This window comes from Ictalurus furcatus, chromosome 28 (assembly GCF_023375685.1).
Source record: "Ictalurus furcatus strain D&B chromosome 28, Billie_1.0, whole genome shotgun sequence".
NCBI lineage: Eukaryota > Metazoa > Chordata > Actinopteri > Siluriformes > Ictaluridae > Ictalurus > Ictalurus furcatus.
In genome coordinates, this window is record NC_071282.1 from 8,290,067 (window position 1) to 8,313,595 (window position 23,529).

General features: G+C 40.5%; 1 protein-coding gene across 6 annotated transcripts in view; it reads right to left on the minus strand.

Annotated features, from left to right (window-relative positions):
- Nucleotides 1-23,529, minus strand: part of fer (fer (fps/fes related) tyrosine kinase) — a 111,321-nt gene that overhangs the window by 28,057 nt on the left and 59,735 nt on the right. For all 6 annotated transcript variants that reach the window (XM_053618224.1, XM_053618229.1, XM_053618227.1 and 3 more), the window contains one exon: nucleotides 17,670-17,793. In XM_053618224.1, coding sequence (XP_053474199.1) covers nucleotides 17,670-17,793 — 124 coding nt within the window. The remainder of the gene's footprint in view (nucleotides 1-17,669; nucleotides 17,794-23,529) is intronic.

The window sequence follows — 23,529 nt, forward strand, 5'->3', positions numbered from 1 at the left end:
GTCATGCTATCTGCTTCACCTAAGAAGGTGACTATGGTAATCTGGCAGTTAAAAGATGAGTATGTTCATACCCCAACAAATGATCATTCCAAATCCCACAGCTCAGAGGACTTTTTTAAAGTGGGAACAGTATGCTAACACAGGAGGCTAATACATACACAACGTAGTTAAGCAGTAAACAAAGTACCCATAGTCCATATATAATCAAAGAGCTTGTGCTCAGAAAGCGCTCGCACACTCTTGCTTGTGCACGTGTGCGCCAACTGGTTTTCCGTGCACATCGCGTGCCGCAGCACTGTCTGCAGGGGAGATCGTGAGAGAAATCCCCCCCAAGGCGCTCCTCTCCCCAAAGAACACTCTCTCCAATGGCGGTCCGGGCACCATGGGCAAAATGTCCCCAGCTGAACCAGGAGACTGAGCGGCGTCCTCCGTGGAGCAAGAAAGCAAAGCCATGTCCATAGTGGAACAGGTAAGCAGAGCAACATCCTCAGCGGAACAGAAAAGCAGGGTGCCGTCCTCAGCGGGGCTGGAGCTCAGAGCGACGTCCTCTGCAGGGCAGGAAAGTGGGGCGACTTCCTCAGCAGGACAGGACAGAGGGGCGACTTCCTCAGCAGGACAGGACAGCGGGGCGACTTCCTCAGCAGGACAGGAGAGGGGAGCGAGGTTCTCGGCGAGGCCAAACTGAGGAACGATGCTCTCTGTGAAGCACGAGGGGGAGTGACATACGACGCACAGCAAAGAAGAGGAGCGACGTCTTCAGCGGAACATGGAGGCAGAGCAATGTCCTCAGCGAAGCAGGATGGCATAGCAATGACACCCAAACAGGATGGCACAGCGACGTCATCAGCCGAGTAGGAAGGCAGAGCAACATCCTCAGCTGAGCAGGAAGGCAGAGCGACGTCCTCAGCCAGGCAGAAAAGCGGAGTGCCGTCCTCAGCTGGGCAGAAAAGCGGAGTACCTTCCTCAGTGGAGCGGTAAAGCCGAGCGATGCCCTCAGTGGAGCAGAAAAGCAGGGCGAGTTCCTCAGTGGAGCAGGCAAGCACAGCGGCGTTATGCACGGGGTTGGCGAACAGAGGGGAACACTTGGGCATGTCGGGACACGGAGCAACATCTTCAGCAAACCAGGGCGAATGAGCAACGTCCTCAGCTGAACTGAAAGGCTGAGCGGCGTCCTCAGATGAGCAGGGAGGCTTACTGACGTTCTCCATTGACTCACTTTGCTGGACTAGATCCATCATAGGGGAGGGAGGGTGGAAGATGGTACCAGCCCAGTTAGAAGGCTCCCACTTGTACCGGGACTCCTCCATGTCTTCCTGCTGCTTCCGTAGCGAAGTGTAGTACACCGTAAACATGGGCGGCAGAGTGAAGCCCATGTAGTCCATGATGATCCGCTCCTTCCAAGCTTAAGGCGCAGTATTCTGTTACTTTACGAGATTGGGAACGGAAGCAAGTGCAGATTAAAGTCTTTATTAACTCAAAACTCGAAGTCAATAAACATGAACCGAGATATGCAGTCTTAAACATGAAACTAGATACAAGGCATGAAACAAACAGGACATGAGAACACGACCGCTTAGCATCAAGGAGGCTAACACATACACAACGCAGTTAACTAGTAACCGTATTTAAGACTGTGCGAAGTGCACAGCCACACGAGGGGTATAAATAGCTCAACTCCAAATCGTAAAACAGAGACGTAGTCAGAAACAGGCAATGGGTCGGGCGATCGCGCAAACAGGCATAAACAGGGCTAGGCAGGAATCGAAGTCGCGGTCATTGGAAACGGGGTCAAAACACGAAACATGAAACTATGACTGGGAACTGGGAGTGGAAAACAACAGCGTGGTCTAAGTGAACTAATCTAATGTTAAACTAAATAAGCTATCGAGGTAAGTAACTTTAACTATCTACTATCGAACTATAATACACCGCGAAGTGTACTGTGAGGCGAGGGGTATATATCCCGAACATAATCAGCGTTAAGTGGTGACGGCTGAAAACAATGCAGACACACCCTCGAACAACAACCAATGATAGGGAGTAGACAGAACAGAAACACCACAAACGCATGTGTCCATAGTAAACAATGTCACAGTTATCGAAGAGCGTGCACTCGTTGAGCACGCATGCGCCCTCCGGCACTCCAAGCGCGCTGCAGGCTGCAGCTCTGTCTAAAGGGGAGATTGTGACAGCTTTAAAGCATCAAAGCCATATAGGAGGAAAGAATTAATAGTTCTTACAAAACATACAGTCAAAAATTATTTTTATTACATTTTTAAATCGCAAAGAGCAAATTTTAAATTGCAAATTTTGTTAGAGTTGTTATTTTGTTACAGTCTGACAGTAACATAACAATGGCTTCAAACAGTGGGGAAAGAAAGTCTTCTGGTATGGAGAAGTACGTTGAGGCTATCCCTTATCGCCTTCCAGTCATGGGGTGTAAGGTCATGGAATTTCCTTCCAACCATTTCTGTTAATGTTTGCTGCAGGTTGTTAGGTATGTCATTTTTTCCCCTTGGAGCCATCAAAGTATACGGAACCTACCCAGTATTGGTAAATGTTATGTGGGATTAGATTCTTAAACAAAAGCACAGCAAAGTGTTCTGGCCTTGGTCTCCCGTCTGGTCGCGCTGAATCTAGGTATAGATTTGTCTCTTTCTCCAGGGACACTCGATTTAAACACACATTGGGTACAATCACTCCCAGGAGGAGAGACTGACAAACATGATGTTGTGAATTTGAATAAGTGTTTGGAGTTTCTGGCAGTCTCAGACAGAATGGGGACGTTACCGAAGAGTAATGGGGTGAAGTGTTGGGCAAAAGAGAAACTGCTGATTTAGATCTTTGAACTAGTGGCTCGCAATACGTGTCAAATGAATAAAATTCGGCAAGTGAACCCACCGATTGATGTGCCAGAGATGCAAAGCCTGACAAAAAAACTTGCTCAGTATCAGATCTCCTATGGTTTGTCGGTCAAGAGTGTGGGCAGTCAAAGGTATAGGTGGTTGCAGACAGAATGCCCAAATCACTAATGTGTCCGTGGCCTGGTGGAGTGTTCTTGGGCACGCTGATGAGGAGATGACAAGAGGACTCAAATGAGTTTATCAGCTTTTCAGCCACAGAGAGTTTAGCATAGGGCGCAGTCTAGCTATATTACTGACGTGAAAAAAGGATGCTTTAACAGTGCTCGGAACAAAAGTCTCAAATGTAAGGCTGGTATAGAAAATTACTCCAAAGTTCCTCATTTTACTTTGAGTCTTTAGAACAGAGCCATCAACAGAGACAGTGGACCAGCTTTGAGAATTTTATGACGGGAACCTATAAGCATAACTTCGGTTTTACCGCTATTCAGGCACAGAGTTATTATTCATCCCTATTTTAATCCCAGAAATACATTCAGAAAGAAAACAAACATCAAGGTTTTCACCAGATTTTGAGTGAATGTAGATTTGGGTATCATCAGCATAAAAGTGATAATGGAGGCCAAGCGATCGCAGCAGATGCCCAAGTGGAGATAGATAAATATTGAAGAGTAGAGGGCCTAAAACTGAACCCTGAGGAACAACAGTGAGCACAGAGCTAGTGTCAGACCTGTAACCACCCATAGAAATAAATTGTGAATGGTCAGTAAAATAGGATTTAAACCAGTTTAAAACTGTCCCAAACACACCAAAAATGCTTTCAAGGCAGGCAAGTAAAAGACCATGATCCACAGAATCGAAAGCAGCTCTAAGATCGAGAAGAATAAGAATGGAAGTAGCTCCAGAATCAGAGGCCATCAACAAGTTATTGGTAACTTTGACCAACACCGTTTAAGTACTGTGAAATTTACAAAAACCTGACTGAAGGGGTTCAAAGAGGTTATTAATCGTAAGATGTTTACATAATTGAGAGGCAACAACACACTCAAGCATTTTTGCCAAAAACTGAAGATTTGAGATGGGATGAAAATTGTTAAAATCATCCATGGCAACATTTTCTTTCTTTGGTACAGGTGTAACAGCAGCAGTCTTTAGTACTACTGGAACGACCCCAGTCTCCAATGATTCATTTATTATACCAAGGATATCAGGGCACCAAACATCGAAACAAGATTTAAATAGGCTTGTGGGAATTGGATCAAGCAAGCAAGTAGCTGATTTCATGCTGGATACCTCCCTGGTGAGAGCCTCAGAATCAAGCAGGGAGAAATGAGTCAAAGAAACACCAGTGAACCCAGATGGATGAAGGAGTGAAGAGGCAGAGTCAGGTGTAACAGAAATTTCTCTGCGAACATTATTAATCTTAGAATTAAAAAACTGAAGAAAAGAATTACATAGCTGCTGAGAAACAGGCAAAGTGGTAACAGCATTAACTTGAAGCAATCTGTTTATGGTTTGGAACAAGTGTCTGGGATTATTTTGATTGTTTACAATAGCCTAATAAAAGTTAGATGATCTTTCAGTCTCCATTAATGCTCGGTAATCACCCAGAAGATCCTTCCATGCTTGATAGTAGACATTCAAGCCAGTAAGGTGCCATTTGCGCTCCATTTTCCGACAAGCAGCCTTTCTAGAGCGCAGATTGTCATTATACCAGGGAGCAGAGCGGGTGAATGTGACCTTACGTGACCTTAGGGCAGCAAAAGAGTCAAGGTTAGTAGCAAGAGCAGAATTTAACTGCAGAACTTTCTCCTCCAGCAATGAGGGATGCAGATCGCTTAAGGTGGAAACAACTGAATTGGAGAAAACTGTCTGATCAATAGACTTCCATTTCCGGAAGGTTACTGTTCGGATGGTAGGCTCACTTGGATGATACAGTACCAGGTTAAAAAAGACAGCTGAATGGTCTGACAGTCCAATGTCAACAGATGAAATCTGCGATACAAACGAGCCGTTTGCAATCACAAGATCCAGGGTATGGCCCTTGTTATGAGCCGGGTCAGTTATAAACTGTGTGAAGTTAAAACAATCAAGTAACGACAGAAATTCCTTAGCCACCACAGAGTCACTCCGGTCCACATGAATGTTAAAGTCTCCCACAATTAGAAGTTTGTCAAACTTCATTCTCAACATTGACAGGAAGTCAGCAAACTCTGACATAAAAGCTGCATGCGTCTTAGCCTTAGGTGGTTTATAGACTGTAGCAATGATGGTAGATATAAGAGCAGAAATACTCAAGACCAGGCATTCAAATGATGAAAACTGGGGAACGGACACAGAGCTTATGCTGAACTTCAGGTTGTAAACCACAATAATGCCTCTGCCTCTGCCAGATAGTCTCAGGAGGTCAAATACTTCAAAGCCTGCTGGAGTGATCTGGTTAAACAGGAGTCCATCATTTTCTTTATGCCAGGTTTTGGTTAAAAACAACAAGTCCAACTTTTTATCTGCAAGAAAATCCGATAAAAGCAGCGCCTTGTTACTCACGGACCGCGCACTGAATAATGCGGCATAGGCCAGGCTCTGAAGCGGAGACGACAGTGGTTTAATCTCCACGCAGGGAAGCGATATTAAATAACTGTGATCAACACTCGTATGGAGCAGTTTGTTGGTCTTACGTCGATAGGTAGGGACAAAGATGTTAGGAGAGGATGAGACAGCAAAACTGTCCCTAAAACCCCGATGGATATATGGTTTAGGACATAGCAATCCAGCGTCGACAGAGTTTGTAAGAGTCTTTGGCTAGACAATAAGAGCTCTGTTTTAAATTCAGAAGCTGGTGTGTAGTGTACCTTAAGGCCATGGTCATTGAGTGCACACTCACAAGGCCAAGGCATTGATACTCTGAAGCACACTGCAAGCAAAAAGTCATACTATCCTCACACGCAGCCGAACTGAGGCGTTGATTCCGCGTTGCACGCTACAGGTTATTCCAGGTGGAACACAGAAATAAAAACAACAGTCCAATGTATATAAAATGGCACCACCACATCGCAATCGTAACGGCACTGAAAACAATATAACTTTAAAAAACTCGCAGTTATTTAAAACAATATGACTTAAATAACAAACAAAAACAAAGAAAACGGTAACAGGAGTGGCAGCAAAACGCGCCAGCGTACCCTCACACACAAGTACCCTTTTTGTATTTAGTTACTTCTGTTTCTGAATAAATGAGCATTATGTTATCAAATAAAAAGTCTGTTTTGATTTAATGGTCAGAAGCTATATACTACATGACGAATAGCCTAAAAATCACAAACATGACACTTCTAAATAAAATAATTTTACATATACAATTTATTAGATCTTTAAAATAAAAAGACAGCTAAATAGTGAAAAAAGTAATAATTGTTGGAATTATACGAATGAATGACAATAACTTGTTAATAGTTCATCACCTGAATCTAATTGGCATGGGCCTACAGTCAGTGTTGTTCAGGCCCCCAATGGCACCCATGTCTGCATGGATAAACACTGATTATCTGCCTATAAAGGCAACACAAAATAAGCAAGATCAGCAAAGTACATTCGCAAGACATCAGGATCGTGAGGGCTGCTGGAAGATCCACCCGAGAAACCACCATCTAAGTTCCACTGGCATTGAGCCAGGCAACATTGAGCACAATCAGAAGACATCACAAAGAATGAAGAATACGGATGCGTAAACCTTGCAAGATAAATAAATGTTATATACTACCAACAATATGAAAGTATGAAAAAAAAGAAAAAAACAAATAATGCAGTGGTATTGTAATGTTGGCAGTTCATGTGTGGGGAGCAATATCGAGACTTGGACCGGGGCCTACTGCAATCTTTGAAGAGATAACGGACCATTATTTCTTGAGGATGTTATTATAAAAGAAACCACAGCCTATTAGGGATAACTTTGGAGAATATCACCGTTTTTTTCAGGACACCGACCCTAAGGACTGCAGGAAGAGTCATTGCTGAAGACGGTATAAATTGGGTTAAGAGTCCTGCGAATCCCCAGGTATGAATCCAATTGAGATGGTGTTGCACAATCTGAAGGACTACATTCGGAAGAAGGCTAAACCGACCATAAATAAATGAGCGTCAAGGTGGACACACCGGCATGTATCCTGTATCCGGCACCATCATGCATCCCATAACGAAGCACCAATGTTTTGTAGACAAAAATATAATTGTATCAGCATATTAATTTATTCTATTACAAAACTACATTTAATTAAAATAAATAAATACATGCATTACTTGAACGGAATAATTTTAAAAAACAGCCAATAGTTAAATATAATTATATTTCTGCATAGTTTTTAATTTCACTATTTTATTCGCAATGTTTCATGGGATTGTAGTTCATTCCTACATTAAAGATTAAGTACACAGACTTAATCCATTTGTGTTATTTCATACAAATACAGCTTTGCTGATGTTAAAATTATTCTAAAATGTGAAAAAAGTGTTTCAAAACTTTTGACAGGTAGTGTACTTTATTTAATTTTACTTTTATTAAATATACTTAGTTTCTTCTGAAACATGCAGAAGTGTGCAAAAAAAAAAAAGCCTTTAATTTTAATTAAATAAATACATGGATGAAATCTTTCACGACTTCAGAGTGAAACAGTCCGGTTCCGGTAACAAAAATTGTGGAGCTCTGCAGTAAACGCTTACTCCCATGAAGCGCTGAGAATGATTTAATCAAATCGGTGTCCCTACACTCTCAAACTACTTAAATATTATATACCTTAATATTTTGCAATAACCATAAACTATATTATTTCTATATTTATAACCAACAACTTCAATCAATAGTTTTATATTCTGCATAGATTACAGTCTGGATAGGCCGCAGACTGAGCCATCCAGTAAGTGTCACGCTCACATAGCTCAACTTGATAATTTCAACACCATCGTGAAAAATTATTGAGAGACAATCTCATGATGATGGAAAATTTTATATAGGCCAGCTTTTTTTGTTGTTGAATTAGCATAATCAGACCACTTATTTTTCATCTTTACAATGATACAAACATCATGTAGAGACACAGTTTACATGTAATGGACAGCGAAAAATTTTGTAAAATTTATTTTCTGAATTGACGAATCTGCCGCCGATCATTCACATCTGGAGTTAGCGCAAGTACAGGAAGTCAAAAGTTGACATGGAATACAGTTAAACTATTACACCGGTTTTGTACACACTACTACACAGCTCGCGGCAGGGATGTATCTAATAGAAAGGTAGCATCTCCAGTTGTCTAGCAGGGTTTTTCATGTGTGATAACAGAGGCAAAGTGCACTCGGGATGATTTAAAAAATAACAACACATTCCAGCACCCGATCACCACTTTGTATTTAAAAACAAAACAAATGGTAACAAATGTCACTGATGTAGATTTGGTTTTATTGTGATGCATAAGGGGGGAATTCAAACCCACAATCTATGACAGTGTAATCATATACTCTACCACTAGACCATGCTCACCAGTAATTAAATTGTCGTATTTGGGTTATTTCATAGCTTTGTTTAGCTATTACCAGTTGACTAGTAGTTTACTTTAAAAAACTATTTAACTTTATCTTCATTAAATAAACTTTTTCTTTTGAATAAAAATGTTTGTAAAAAAACAACAACATGGAATTAGCAGAAATAAACAACGACATTTTAGGCTTCCAATAAAAACAGATGATATTTATGATAATTAATTACAGCCAAGCAGTGACATCACTAGGCCTATTTCATTAGCCACCCCCCACAAGCAAATCAATATATCAGACAATCAATATACCGCCCCATCAACGGTTTGATTCCATCGCAACTTAACCCCATAAACCCCGACTTGGCGTTCCATTCCGCCGGCAGAATGGAAAACGACTTATTGGACATTTTAAGTTAGTATAAACAAATGAATTATTTTATTGCCGCAGTTCTAGTATAAGATTAGTCAGGACACTGGTGGCTTTCTGTGTGTGCAGTTTCATGACTGTGTGCTTAACTGCTGGTGAGCAGGGGGATGGGAAACGGGCAGAGTTTGAGCCCCCTGCTGGGCAAGCAATTCACACCTCTCCACAAAAAGACTGGGACAGAGATAAATCGGAGACCACAAGTAAAGCTTTTTTGATAGTAAAACACCATATACAACTGCCACAATAAAAGTATAACATTTAAACCCAAGAACGGACTTGTATAAATGTTTACTACCTTACATTACCTACATAGACGAAAATCCAGTTCGCTCACGATTTTATAAATCATGCACATTTCCATTGGTATATTGTCCAACAGCTTTATTGAAGAAAACAAATACAAAGTTCAACATTTAATCAAAAATGTCCTCTTCAAAATGCATTAAGTGTTTTGGTATCCCACCCCTCTGGTATTTAGTAATTAGCCATAAACTGAACTGAGACACATTCTAAAAAAACTACTCTGCTTTGGCTGTGCTGAACAACCCACCTCCTAAATTTTAAATCGGGCAGTGTCACTTGATTGACACCCACATGGACCAATTTTAGACACTTCTAGCTTTCAAACGACACCTAAAATGCTAAGATTAACCATTCAGAAACAGAGTTAAAGCAATGCGTAAACATCGGCACTTGCCAGTTTACACGCCACTTATTGGTCTAGATCTGTCTATATGCTGGCAGTCAGCGCGGACAGGCGAATCAGCTTGTAGGGCCAGACGGGTTTGTTACGCAACCACCCTTGATGGCTATTTACAATTAGTTGAATTCCCCAAAAAAGTTGATAGTGAGTTTTGGCGTGTTTTGGTCATTGTTACATTTGCAGTCTCAGATAGTTTTCTCAGCATTTTCCCTTGCTTTTCGCTCAGTGCGCGGTTTATAACGATGGCACATTCCCAAAAAACCCTGGCTTTGCCAGAGTTTTTGGAGGAATTATTTAGGAGTGACTCTAGCGAGGAATTCGAGGGGTTTTCGGAGGAAGATAGCGTAGATACAGATGAGGAGCATGCATTCCAGCAAGGATTGTACCCGCTTCTTGACATGTAAGCTATTTTGCTATCTGTTTTTTTCTTGTATTGTCAAAATTCACGTTTGTATGGCACTGATTTTTTTGCATGTAGCATGACTGCGGGTTTTTTTTTGTGCATGTAGCATGACTGCGGGGTTTTTTTTGTGCATGTAGCATGACTGCGGGGGTTTTTTGCATGTAGCCTGACTGCGTTTTTTTTTTGCATGTAGCATGACTGCAGGTTTTTTTTGCATGGCGCATGACTGTGGGTTTTTTTTGCATGGCGCATGACTGGGGTTTTTTTTTTGCATGGCGCATGACTGCGGGGTGGTTTTTGGAATGTAGCATAAAAATGTTTTATCTTGCACATCATGTAGTAATAAGCAATTTGTACAAATATTATACAATAAATGTTGCTTTTTGTACTAAATTTTATGTAATAATAATGTTGGGTATTTTTCGTGATTTATTATTGCAGGGAAGAAGTAAATGCTCCTGATCCTCCACACACTTCTTCTGAGGCCTTCTCCCCCAGCACTCACCTGGAGCTTTCCACAGCAACAACTACCCATACCCCAGCCAGACCCATCAGAAGACAGAGAAGAGGCAGCACTCGTATGTCACCCATTTCTACCATTAGGTGAGCTAGTGCTCCTGCACTTGCAACACAACCGGTACAGGACAGGTGGCATAATATTGAGGAAGATGATGTGCCTCCCATACAACATCCCTTTTCTCCTTCCCGCACTCCTGGGGTACAGCTTGACGGGCATCAGCCACATACCCCTCTTGAGCTGTTCCAGTTATTTTTTGATAAAGCTGCAATCAAGAGTCTTTGCAAAAACACAAACTTGTATGCAGAGTACAAGCAGCAGAAGGGCATGAAGACACCATGGCATCCAATAACTAGCCTGGAAATGCAAAAATTCCTGGACCTAGTTATTTATGGTGGTCTAGGCCAACTAAAATTGGAGATTTATGGAGAAAGGATAGGCTCCACAATTTCCCATTCCCCACCTCAGTCATGTCAGGCTCAAGATTTGAAGCAATATTCTGAAACTGCATATAAGCAATGTCAAAAACGACGAGCATAATGACCGGCTGAAAGGCTCCACTGGCCATGATCGTCTCTTTCGCGTGAAGCCCCTAATGGAGCAGCTCTTAGTGGCATGCAGGGCATATTACCAGCCTCACCAGAACCTGGCCATTGATGAAAGGATGGTAGCCACAAAGTCTCGTATTGGCCTGAAACAATACATGGAGGAAAAACCCACTAAATGGGGTTTCAAATTGATTGTCCTGGCAGATTCTAGGAATGGCTACACCTCGAATTTCAGCATCTACCAGGGAAGATGTCAGTCCCATTCTGGAAAGGGCCTAAGCTACGATGCTGTTATGGACCTGTTGACATCCTCCTCACTTGGCACATGGTACCATTTATATGTAGACAATTTTTACACTAGTACCACTCTGTTTAAGGATCTTCACAGGAAATGGTATGGGGCTTGTGGTACCATCCAGGAAAACAGAATTGGTTTTCCAAAGACAAAAATCAATGTTCTTCCTAAGAAAGCCACCTGGGGGGACATTAGATTCAACAGAAAAGGCCCAGTCCTGTATGTCAAGTGGATGGACGCACGCGACGTCACAGTCTGTTCAACAGTCCACAAGGCATATAGTGGAGACACAGTTCAGCGTTGGGTCAAGAAAATAGATGGTGCTTGGTCTTCACAAGCCTGTTCCTGAAGCACTGAAGGCGTACAATAAGTACATGGGGGAGTTGACCTCTCTGATGCTCTCATTAAATACTTTACTGTGTCAAAAAAGACAATGAACTGGTATAGGAAACTGTTTCTGCATTTTATTGATATAGCTGTGGTAAATACTTATATTATTCATATAGAGCAAATGCAAAATAGACAGCAGAAACCTCTCACGCAGAAGAAATTCAGAGAGGTCCTGTGCCAGCAGCTTGTGGATTTTGCAAGTGCTGAAGCCACAAGTTCGGATGGAGCCCCTGAGCCAGTGGAAGCTGCAGCTGTTGGCGAAGTGTTGCAGGTGGCAGAGAGCACGCCATGCTACCCAGTAACCCTCGTGGACACCTTTGCCTCTGCTAAGAAAGACAAAGCCTCAGCTGGGAGGAGACAGTGTGTACTCTACTTTCAAAGGAAGAAGTACAGTAAAACAATTTTTAAGTGCCGGTCTTGTTATGTCCCTCACTGCATTATACCGGACTGTCTTTGTTTCATTGAGTGTTCATAAACAACTTGATGTCTCCAGTGAAGTTTTTGAGTCACTGTTTAACTTACTGGATAGTTAGAGGCCAGAGAAGTCTAATAAAGCCAGTATAGATGTGACATTTTTCTGTGGAAAAAATAAGTATACCTTTGGCCTCAGAAGCTAGTATTGCCCCCTTTAGCAGAAATAACTTCTCATAGATGTTTTGCATAATTGTCCACCAGTCTGACATTGTCTTGCTGGAATTTTTGACCACTCTTACAGGGAATATTCTTTCAGTTGCAAGATGTTTGAGGGTTTTCTTAAAAGTACTGCCCGTTTCATGTTTCACATGATTTCAATGGGATTAAAATCTGCACTTTAACTAGGCCATTCCATAACCCTCCATTTCTTCTTTTTGAGCCATTCCTTGGTGGATTTGCTAGTGTGCTTAGGATCATTTTCCTGGTGAAAGGTCCACTTTCAGTTCAACTTAAACTTTTGGACAGATGGCCTCACATTATCTTCAGGCACTATTTTATATGATGCAGAATTCATATTTGAATCAGTGAATGCAGGCTTTCCAGTCCCTGAGGCAGCAAAGTAACCCCAAACCATAACATTTACACCACCGTGCTTTACAGTTGGTATGAGGTGCTTCTCCTGAAAAGCTGTCTTTGGTCAGCAATAAAAACACGTCTGCTGTTACTGTGGCCAAACAACTCTATATTTGGCTCATATGTCCAGAGCAGATTATTCCAAAAGGGCTGGTCTTTGCCTATATGCTCATTGGCAAACTGTGATCTTGCACTAATGTTCTTTTTAGACAGTAAAGGCTGGCACGCCTCTGATGTGGGTCAAATTTGTGCAGTCTCTTTCTGATTGAAGAAGCATGCACATTGACACCAATTGTTGCAAGACCCCCCTCCCTTAAGCAGGTTCTAATCACTGCCAAAAAATTTTGAACACCTGATTAAAATTTTATGGATTTGAATGTGTGATAAATGTAGGGGTGTACTTAATTCTTGTGACTGATCTTTTTTTTTGTTCATTTACATTGTGAAAATTACTGGAAAATATCGATTTTGTGTCATTTGATAGAGTGCATCACGTTATTAATAGGCACTGTTTCAAAGAGGATCAAAAGGTTTGCTTGTCCAAATATGTGTAAAAAACAAACAAACAAACAAAAAACCTGTAGAAGATATTGGAAGTAAACACTTCTTGCTGAAAATATTTTAAAAATGTAAACTCTTTTTGCCGAAAAAATATCAAATAAATAAACACCTAATAAATACAATAAATAAAATATAAAATAAACCAAATAAACATAACCATCTACTTACAAGACAAGTCGCATGCATTTAAATATGTTTAAAATATTTCTCTCTATAATTAAGAATTTTTAACATAACATTAATAGTACATTATAGTTCTATAATTCATTATAGTTTATAGTAATATATAAATATAATAATATAGTAATTATTATAATTCTTTTTTCAGTCACGGCACCCTTTGAAAATTTTCAAAAATTTGTGGCACCCTACACAATCACTAATGCGAGACAGCATTAAGCCTGGTTTTTATTTGACACTTCCGCAAAAAATGACGTCGTCATGGATTGGGCACGACCGCGAGGCCTCATTCTGCATGGCGGCTTGCACGGTATTTTTGTAACTTGCCATGTATCGTTGCATCCAAAAATGAATGACTTTGAGGCAACTCTTGCCTAAAGGTACAATTGTATAGGCATCTCTTATATCCATCCATGTGGGACCATAGAGATAGCCAGAGGCACAAAATTCATGGAAAGTTTTTTAAAAATAGTGGCTTCAATTTGCTTTGTACATACTGTTGAAAGAATAAAGCCAAAGCTGAAAGTTTTTTGGGGATGTACCATGTTTTCATTCATCAGTATCTTCACAAACAGTCACTACACTACACCTTCAGTGTAGTGTAGACAGTGATTAAACCTCCTTCTTTTGTCTTTATACACAGAGACATTTACACTGATGGGCGGCCATACAGAGTGATCATTCTGTAATAACTTTCTTTTGTCTCTATACACAAACAGACATTTGCACTGATGGGTGAACATAATCACCTGATTTTATAAATGTGAGAAATGACATTTGCAGGAAGCACCCACTTTTTGCTTATGTCTACAGTAATTGCTAACATTTACAAAATGAGCCTACAATAAATAATAAGTCTATTTCATGAAAGTAAAGGTCCATGTTTAATAATAATCTTAATGAAATGAATAAAAAAAAATTAGGATGTTCAATTTAGTTTGATACATGTTCTCATATGTATAGCTATATTTTGTTGTAATGTGACAAGTGATAATCTCAAGGTTTACTGGGTTTTATATGATTCTTATATGATTCTTTGCTCTTTTTTCATACTGTGGGTTTTAGTGACGTGTACTGAAAACAAACATAGTCAACAACAAACGATTCCTCCTCAGCAACCACACGCGAGACGCCTTGTTTGTAAGCATTGCTATGGTTGTTTCGACAAACCAGCAGCTATTTCCAGTTGGTTCGATTACTCCGAGTCGCCCCCTTTCATTTCAAAGAATATTACAACAGTGAGCGTGTCAAGTATAAACGCCTCATCCGTTTGGGGAGGTGCAGTCACTGGAGGCTCGTGGTGCGGAGCCAGGCGAAAGTATAAACAAGGCTTTAGCTACATGAAGATGAAGTTGATGGTCCAGAGGCATCTGGAGCTTTTCTTTTAAAAAATCTGTCCATATTCTTTTGCACTACACACGCATCATCACACGCTAAATTTTAGGATAAAACACACCCATACGTTACGCACACTGATGTTGACATACTGCTGACAGGTCAGCGAGGGGGAGGGAATTATTATTATTTTTATATATAATTTATTATTATTATTATTATTATTATTATTGTTGTTGTGTGTGTCTGTCTTATTATTTATGTGTCTGTGTTATTATTTCAGACATCAGATATTTATCATATATATTAAATGTTTTATACACATTCATATTTTAGCATTTTAGAAATGTTTGAAGGATTTTCACACGGCACCCCAGCTCTCATCAGACGGCACACCAGGGTGCTGCGGCACCCCGGTTGGGAAACACTGCTATAATTAATACAAGATGTAAAGATAACATTTTATTACTATTATTATTGCTATTATTGTTATTATTAATTAAATTTTTCTTAGACACTTTACTAAATGAAGATGGTGGCCAAAATAATGTAAACTTGTCCAGTCATTTAGATATGCTTTGATCATGTTTGTGGCATTATCAGTGGTGAGACAGACTTGATTGAGACAGTGGTGAGACAGACTCTTGCAATCCCCATGACTTCCCTTAAGCTTTTGCCATCATCTCTCCAGTGTGATCTTCGGGAAAATAGGAAATCTGCAGACATCTATTGCACAATGCCCAGTCTATGTTGAAGTGGATTGTTAAACTCATGCATGGCTGTGTAGTTTGGCTCGCCAACAAATCAGTTGTTGTGAAGTATAAAACATTGCGAAGCTCCTCTACAATTTTCCCTCGGCATTCTCCGTACAATCGTGGCAACTCAACTTAACTGAAGTGCTTGCGGCTCAGTATCACATACCTCGGATCAAGGCTTTTGATCAAATCTCAAAACCCCTTCTTGTCCACAGTGTAAGCTTGTGCCATGTCTTTAAAGATACAGTGGCATGCAAAAGTTTGGGCACCCCTAGTCAAAATTTTTGTTACTGTGAATAGTTTAAGTGAGTAGAAGATGAACTGATCTCCAAAATGCATAAAGTTAAAGATGAAAAATTATTTTTCAATTTTTAGCAAGATTAGAGTATTAGTTTTGTACAGTTGTATCTCAAAAAGGAAAAGAGCACCATGCAAAAGTTTGGGCACCCCAAGCTCTCATAACTTTTACGAAGGTCTCTAGCTTAATTAACTCGTTACAGCTATGGCTTTTTCACAATCATCGTTAGGAAAGGCCAGGTAATGCAAATTTCAAAGCTTTATAAAAGACTTTATAAATATAAATTATAAAGACAAGGGCCAACTCATGTCCCTTGTCCAAACCCAAGACTCCTCAAACCTTGTCCCAACAATCAGCAGCCATGGGCTCCTCTAAGCAGCTGCCTAGCACACTGAAAATTAAAATAATTGATGCCCACAAAGCAGGAGAATGCTATAAAATAGCTAAACATTTTCAGATAATACCCACTGTACCCAATTTAAAAGTCTTGCAGCATAAATTGCACTTGGCTTCATTGCTGTCATTAGTTGATGTCAACCATCTCCCAAACTGCTAATCTTTGATCCACTTTAAGTTGAATTTGCACTTCCCCATTATGCCTAATTCGCTCGCAAACTCTAAGCTATGTGACACACCCTCCCCCACCCACCTCTGGTAAAGTGTGCAAAATGTCACGTACGTAAACAAGAATACGTAACAATATCGAGTTCAGACTCAGCCTAAACAGCTATATTTTTCGATCACATTTAAGACCTTATCTCAAAATTTAATGGTTAACAGAAAAAATACACATTCTTTTATTTCACATACAAGACATTTTAGTGGCCTTAAAATCAGGAGATTCTAATTTCAGACTTTTTTTAATGACCTGTGGGAACCCTGATTTAGCAGACTCTGGATTGGTGGTACACTGCTGTAGTAACACCTCCACAAATATGACCTTCATGGAAGAGCCATCAAAAGAAAACATTTCCTGTGTCCTCACCACAAAATTCAGCATCAGAAGTTTGCAAATGAACATCTAAACAAGCCTGGTGCATCTTGGAAACAAGTCTTGTGGACTGATGAATTAAAAATAGAACTTGTTGGCTACAATGAGCAAAGACACATCTTCTAGACCTTTAAGGTCATTGCAGAGTCTTTATTTAATTTACAGCTGTTTAATTTACAGTTTGATCTGCATGGTCAGTTTTCGCAGAGAAAAAAAAAAAAAAAAAAAAAAAATCTAATAGGAAAATGTTCCAAGGACTTCCCGGTCCAACTTACCCTACTAGAATAAACCTCTTTGTTTGTATGTGACATTTTAATGGTTTTTCAATCAAGTGCAGAAATAAAGAATCTTGTCTTGAATTTTTTATTCCAGTTTGTCTAGTTCATGCTTTCCTCTTTCATAAAATAATTTCTCAAAACAAACTTCAGAATTCTTCAGCCACAGTACTTGATAGAACGAAAGAAGCTGACCATATCACCCCTATTATAACCACACCACAAATAAATAAATAACACACATGCAGCTTTTTCTCACAATAACTCCACCCCTATTCCCCACCCCATTCTAAGAATTAAGCTGTGCATGGGGCTCACCCACAGTTTTTAAAATTAAAAAAATTTACAATTTTTAGTAGTATGATGCATTTCTGATGCATTCCATATGAATCACGTATACAGTATATTACATTAGCTCTGTGAATAAAGTGTGAAAGGCAAAGCATCTCTTTGTGACTACGCTCATTAAACCAAATGACCATTTATAACTCACAAAAACAGACATAAATGGATCTGGATGATGAGCCATGTTAAATGCTCAACTTTGGTGCTTCCTACCTGTGGATACAGTTCTTAAGCTCCAGGTAGGCCATTCCAGCAGCTGCATCTAGAGCAAACTTTAGTAGCTGTTTTGTCTTGAGGTCTTCCTTCTTCTTTCTCAAGAAAGAGAGAAAGTCACCTCCTGTCCAGGAAGGCAAGTGAGAAGGCAAATTATAAAGTTGTACATTGTGCAACCAGAAGATCCACAAATATTTGGACACTGACATCGTTACTGTTATTTTTGCTGTGTAGCATTTGACTGAATCTGAGAAAATAATACAGGGTATTCTGTACACTTCAGAATTCATTCTGCTGCTTTTGTCAGCAATCATCAATAAATGCAAGGGAACCAGTTCCATTAGCAGCAATGCCAAGAAAAAGGTTTTATCTAAATTCCTGATTTTGTGCCCATTTCTCACATTATATTTAGTCTGATTTAACAGAGGATTTTATTAGTATACAGATAGTCTAATGGGGCAAGAATGGGATCCATGGCACAGCTAACCAAGAAGAATATAAATGCTCGTCTCAAGTTCACTAAGAAACAGCTAGATGATCCACCTTAATTCTGGAACAATGTTTTATGGACAGATGAATCTAAAGTGGAGCTTCTTGGCCAACATGGGCCCTGTTATGTCTGGAGAAAACCTAACATTGCTTTTTAAAGTAAGAAGAAAGAACCTCATACAAAAGATGTTTGCTACATCTGAAACTGGATGCCTTGCTTTCATTGAGGGAACTGAATTCAAGTCAGGTGTCTTTCATTGTCAATACTCAATATTGTCAATATATAACTAGTATACACTACATCAGAACAAAATGTAGTTTATCCAGGACTAGGGGGCAACAGTGAACAGTATGAAAGACTACATAAAGTGCATTACACAGTGTAAGATGAGTGCAGGACAATAAATTCACAGACCAGAAAAATAGATACATGGATTCTACTCTGTATCAGAGAATTCTTCAAGAGAATGTCAGGTCATCTGTCCGTGAGTTGAAGCAGAGTTTGGTCATGCGACAAGTCAATGATCCAAAGCACACAAGTAAGTCTACGTCTCAATGGTTGAATAATATGTACACCCCATGGAAATTGTTGGCTTTTTTAACATATTTGAACAAGCAAACATTTGGGCATCTTTGAAACAGTGCCTATTAATGAAGTTGACATACTTTACTGACAAACAAAACCACAAGGAAAAATATATTTTCCAATCATTTATTCAACAGAAATATCAATAGATGTGATATTATTCTGTGGAAAAAGTAAGTACACCCTTGTCCTCAGAAGCTACTATTGCCCTGAGCAGAAATAACCTCTTGTAGGTGTTTTGCATAATTGTCCACCAGTCTCTGCCATCCCAACATTTCAATGGGATTCAAATCTGGCCTTTGACTAGGCCATTTCATAATCCTCCACTTCTTAATTTTGAGCCATACCTTGGAGGATTTGCTAGTGTGCTTATGATCATTATCCTGTTGAAAGGTCCACTTTCAGTTCAACTTCAACTTTTGGACAGATGGCCTCACATTATCTTCAAGCACTCTTAGATATGATGCAAAATTCATAGTTGAATCAATGAATGCAAGTTGTGGAGTCCCTGAGGCAGTGAAGCAACCCCAAACCCATAACATTTTGACCACCATGCTTCACAGTTGGTATGAGGTGCTTATTCTGAAAGGCTGTCTTTGGTCTGTGAAAAACATATCTATCTTAGATTCGTCCAGAGCACATTATTCCAAAAGGCCTATTTGCACATTGGCAAACTGTAGTCTTGCTCTAATGTTCTTTTTAGACAGCAAAGGCTTTTTCCTGGCACACCTCCCATGCAGGTCAAATTTGTGCAATCTTTTTCTGATTGTAGAAGCATACCAGCAGTTGCAAGACTTACTAGCAGATTCTGTGAAAGTTTTGTGGTTCTTAGAGACTTCTTTTTGCATCAAATGGTATGATCTTGGGCTTAATGTGCTGGGACAGCCATTCCTGGACAAATTGTCAGTGGTTTGGAATCTGCGCCACTTGTAGATGACTTTTTGTACCTCGAATAGTGAAGGCTACAGCAAGGGGAAGAGCTTTCTCTTATAGAGCCCCACAGTTATGGAACAGTCTTCCAATTAGTGTTCGGGACTCAGACAAAGTCTCAGCGTTTAAGTCTAGGCTTAAAATGTATTTATTTACTCAAGCCTACCCCGACTAGACTTTGTTACGCTAAGCACAGTCCTAATAATCTTTTCTCTCCCTCTCTCCTTCTATCGAGCCACACACAATTTTATGGAGATACTAGAGATCCTGATCCTTTCTGCTCTCCGAACATGCCTGATCTGTTTCCTCTGTCCTACCTCTGGATGGAGCTCTCATCTACTCCAATTCCAGATTGCTGGGACTACGGCTGCTTCTAAGGCCAAACAGCCTTCATATAAATCCGTAATGAACTTTTTCACACAATCTGTTGTTACCCAGATGAGGATGGGCTCCCTTCCAAGTCTGGTTCCTCTCAAGGTTTCTTCCTCTTAACATCTTAGGGAGTTTTTCCTTGCCACCGGCTTGCTCAATTGGAATAAATTTGCACTTTTAATATCTGTATACCGTGTTAATATATTTCTGTAAAGCTGCTTTGAGACAATGTCTATTGTAAAAAGCACTACACAAATAAAATTGAATTGAATTGAACTTTCCTTTCAGTAGAATGAAGTAATTAAAATAATTTGGAGATCTTTTTAAATCCCTTGCCAGGCTCATAGGCATCCACAACCTTTTTTTCTGAACGCCTTAAAGAACTCTTTAGATCTTGGCATGATGACACCCCACACACACCTCAATAACAAAGGGAACACCAGACACTAGATATGAGAGGGGTATAAATAAGACTGGTTCCACCTGCACTCTCTAAGCAGGTTCTAATCACTGGCACCCAATCTTGAACGCCTGATTCTAATTTTATGGATTTGAAGGTGCGATACATGTAGGGGTGTACTTACTTTTTCCATGTGACTGATCTGTTTTTTTTTTTTTGGTTGATTTAAAATTTTTGAAAATTACTACAAAAAGTCAACTGTATGTGTCATTTGATAGACTGTATCAAATTTATTAATAAGCACTGTTTCAAAGAGGATCAAATGCTTGCTTGTCCAAATATGTCAAGAAAAAAACAACAATTTCCATAGGGTGTGCTTATTTTTTCACATGACTGTAACTATACAGTTGTCTATATATATATATATATATATATATATATATATATATATATATATATATATATATATATACACACATACATACATACACATACACACACACACATTAATGAAAGTCAAGTCCAAACTAAATTAAACTAGAATATAAACAGTTGTTGGCCTACATTTGAAATGCCACATAAATGAGAGTGCATGGTAAATGAGAAAAGTGCATGATAGGCCACAAGTATGACATAAATGCATTCACACTTTTTTTTATTTATTTATTTATATATATATTTTTTTCCGTTAATGAGCTGACTGACACTGCGTTGATTCCACAAGAGAGGTATATTTTGCTGTGTATGCACTTAGGTTCACCCTTATGCAATCATTTAAATGTTCATCTGTCAGCCTTGTTCTGAATTTAGATTTGATCACATTCATATCATAAAATGCTGCTTCACAAAGGTATGTAGATCAAAATAATGCAGATGCTTTGAGCACAGCTTGGTGAATGTTCCTGCAGTTTCCTGGGTCTACCACATTCCAGAAATGTGAATGTTGCTGAGATTTCAGCTGGATATGATTTTGGAGATTAATAACCTCCATCTACATAATATTGGCATTGAACAGTTCAGCCATCTGCTTTGAAATGTAAATGGTAAGTGGTCTGCACTTACATAGCGCTTTTCTAACCTTAGCGGTTCTACAAAGTGCTTTACACTGTTTCTCATTCATCCATTCACACATATACACACACTCACACCAATGGCTGCAGAGCTACTACGCAAGGCGCTAACTTGCCATCGGGAGCATCTTGGGGTTAAGTGTCTTGCCCAAGGACACTTCAGCATGTGGAGACATGTAGTCCAGGAATCGAACCGCCAACCCAATGACTAGTAGACAACCAGAATCAGACAACAGGTTAGCGTCCTCCCCCCTTGCTTCCATAAAAGCCTTAATGTCACTCAGAAAGGAAATAAAGCAGTGAAGTACCTTACCCCTAATCAACCATCTGGCTTCTGTGTGAATGAGGATATTGCCATACTCTATAGAAACTTCATCAAGAAACAGATTGAAATATCTGCGTTGTTTGTGTGCTCAAATTGAGTTGATAATCCGAACAACTGGTGTAATGACATGATCGAAACCCATAACCTTAGTGCAGATCGCCTGCTGATGAATGATGCAATGATAGTTCAGAAATTTAGGAAAGTTTGGGTCAGTCTTGCAATGTGCAATAAATCCAGAGTGGCGCTCCATCATGGCTGGAGGCAGACTGTTGTCATAGACACCAACTTTTCAAGGGGCACGCCCCTCCCACACACATTAGTTCTTCAAAACATTGTAGATGTCAACTCCTCTGGTCATGGTTTTCAGAGGAAGCAATGTAAAATTTCCTCTTTGGTGGAAAAATCATAAAAACCATCTGAACAAAAACAGCCAACTGGGCTGTATCACTCAAGTCCACTGATTCATCACAGTGAAATGAAAACAATTTACACGTTTCCATGTCCTGTTCTAACTGTCCCATCGCATCTGAAGAAAGAAAGGAAACTCTCCTTGCCACTGTGTTGCCACTGAGCTGGACATCAGCGATGTCACGTTCCGAGACGTAAGGGAGATTAGGACGGATGCAAATGCAGTTTAACAGTTTTATTTAAGAGAGACACAGGCAGGTAAATCCAAATCATGATCCAAAAACTTAATCCAAAAACATGCAAAGGTCAGGCAATTGGCAAATAGGCATAAATGGGGCAAACCAGGAATCAAGGTCACGGTCACAGAAAACAAGGTCAAGATACAAAACAAGAAACATAGAACTGAGAGCAAAAAAACCAGCATGGACTAAATCTAAAGTTTAACCTAAATAACTCTAACAAGGAACCTAACATGGACTATAACTAAGACTATGACCATCTCTAGAGCGTTAAGTGCTGACGGCTGATGCCAATCTAGACACACATGCTCAAACAACAGCCAATGACAGAACAGGGAGGAGATATAACAGAAACATAACAAATGCACGTGTCCATAGTAAACAATGTTGTCAACTTTCGAAGAGCAGGCGTTCGCGCACCTTGCTCGTGCACGTGCGCGCCCACATGCTCTCCAGCGCACTGCCTAAAGGGGAAGCCGTGACATAACCCCCCCCAGGAGAACCAGGAGACCATGCGGCGTTCTTAGCGGAACAAAAAAGTAGATCGACGTCCTCAGAGGAACAGAAAAACAGAGCGACTTCCTCGGCGGAACAGGAAAGCGGAGCGACGTCCTCGGCGGAACAGGAAAGTGGAGCAACGTCCTCGGCGGAGCAGGCAAACCGAGCGTCATACTCAGCGGAGCAGGAAAGCAGAGCGACGTCCTCATCGGAACAGGAACACAGATGAAATCCTCAGTGGAACAGGAAAGCGGCGCGACGTCCTCGGCGGAGCAGGAAAGCGGCGCGACGTCCTCGGCCGAGCAGGAAAGCGGCGCGACGTCCTCGGCCGAGCAGGAAAGCGGAGCGACGTCCTCGGCGGAGCAGGAAAGCGGAGCGACGTCCTCGGCGGAGCAGGAAAGCGGAGCGACGTCCTCGGCGGAACAGGAAAGCGGCGCGACGTCCTCGGCGGAACAGGAAAGCGGCGCGACGTCCTCGGTGGAACAGGAAAGCGGAGCGACGTCCTCGGCGGAGCAGGCAAACCGAGCGTCATACTCAGCGGAG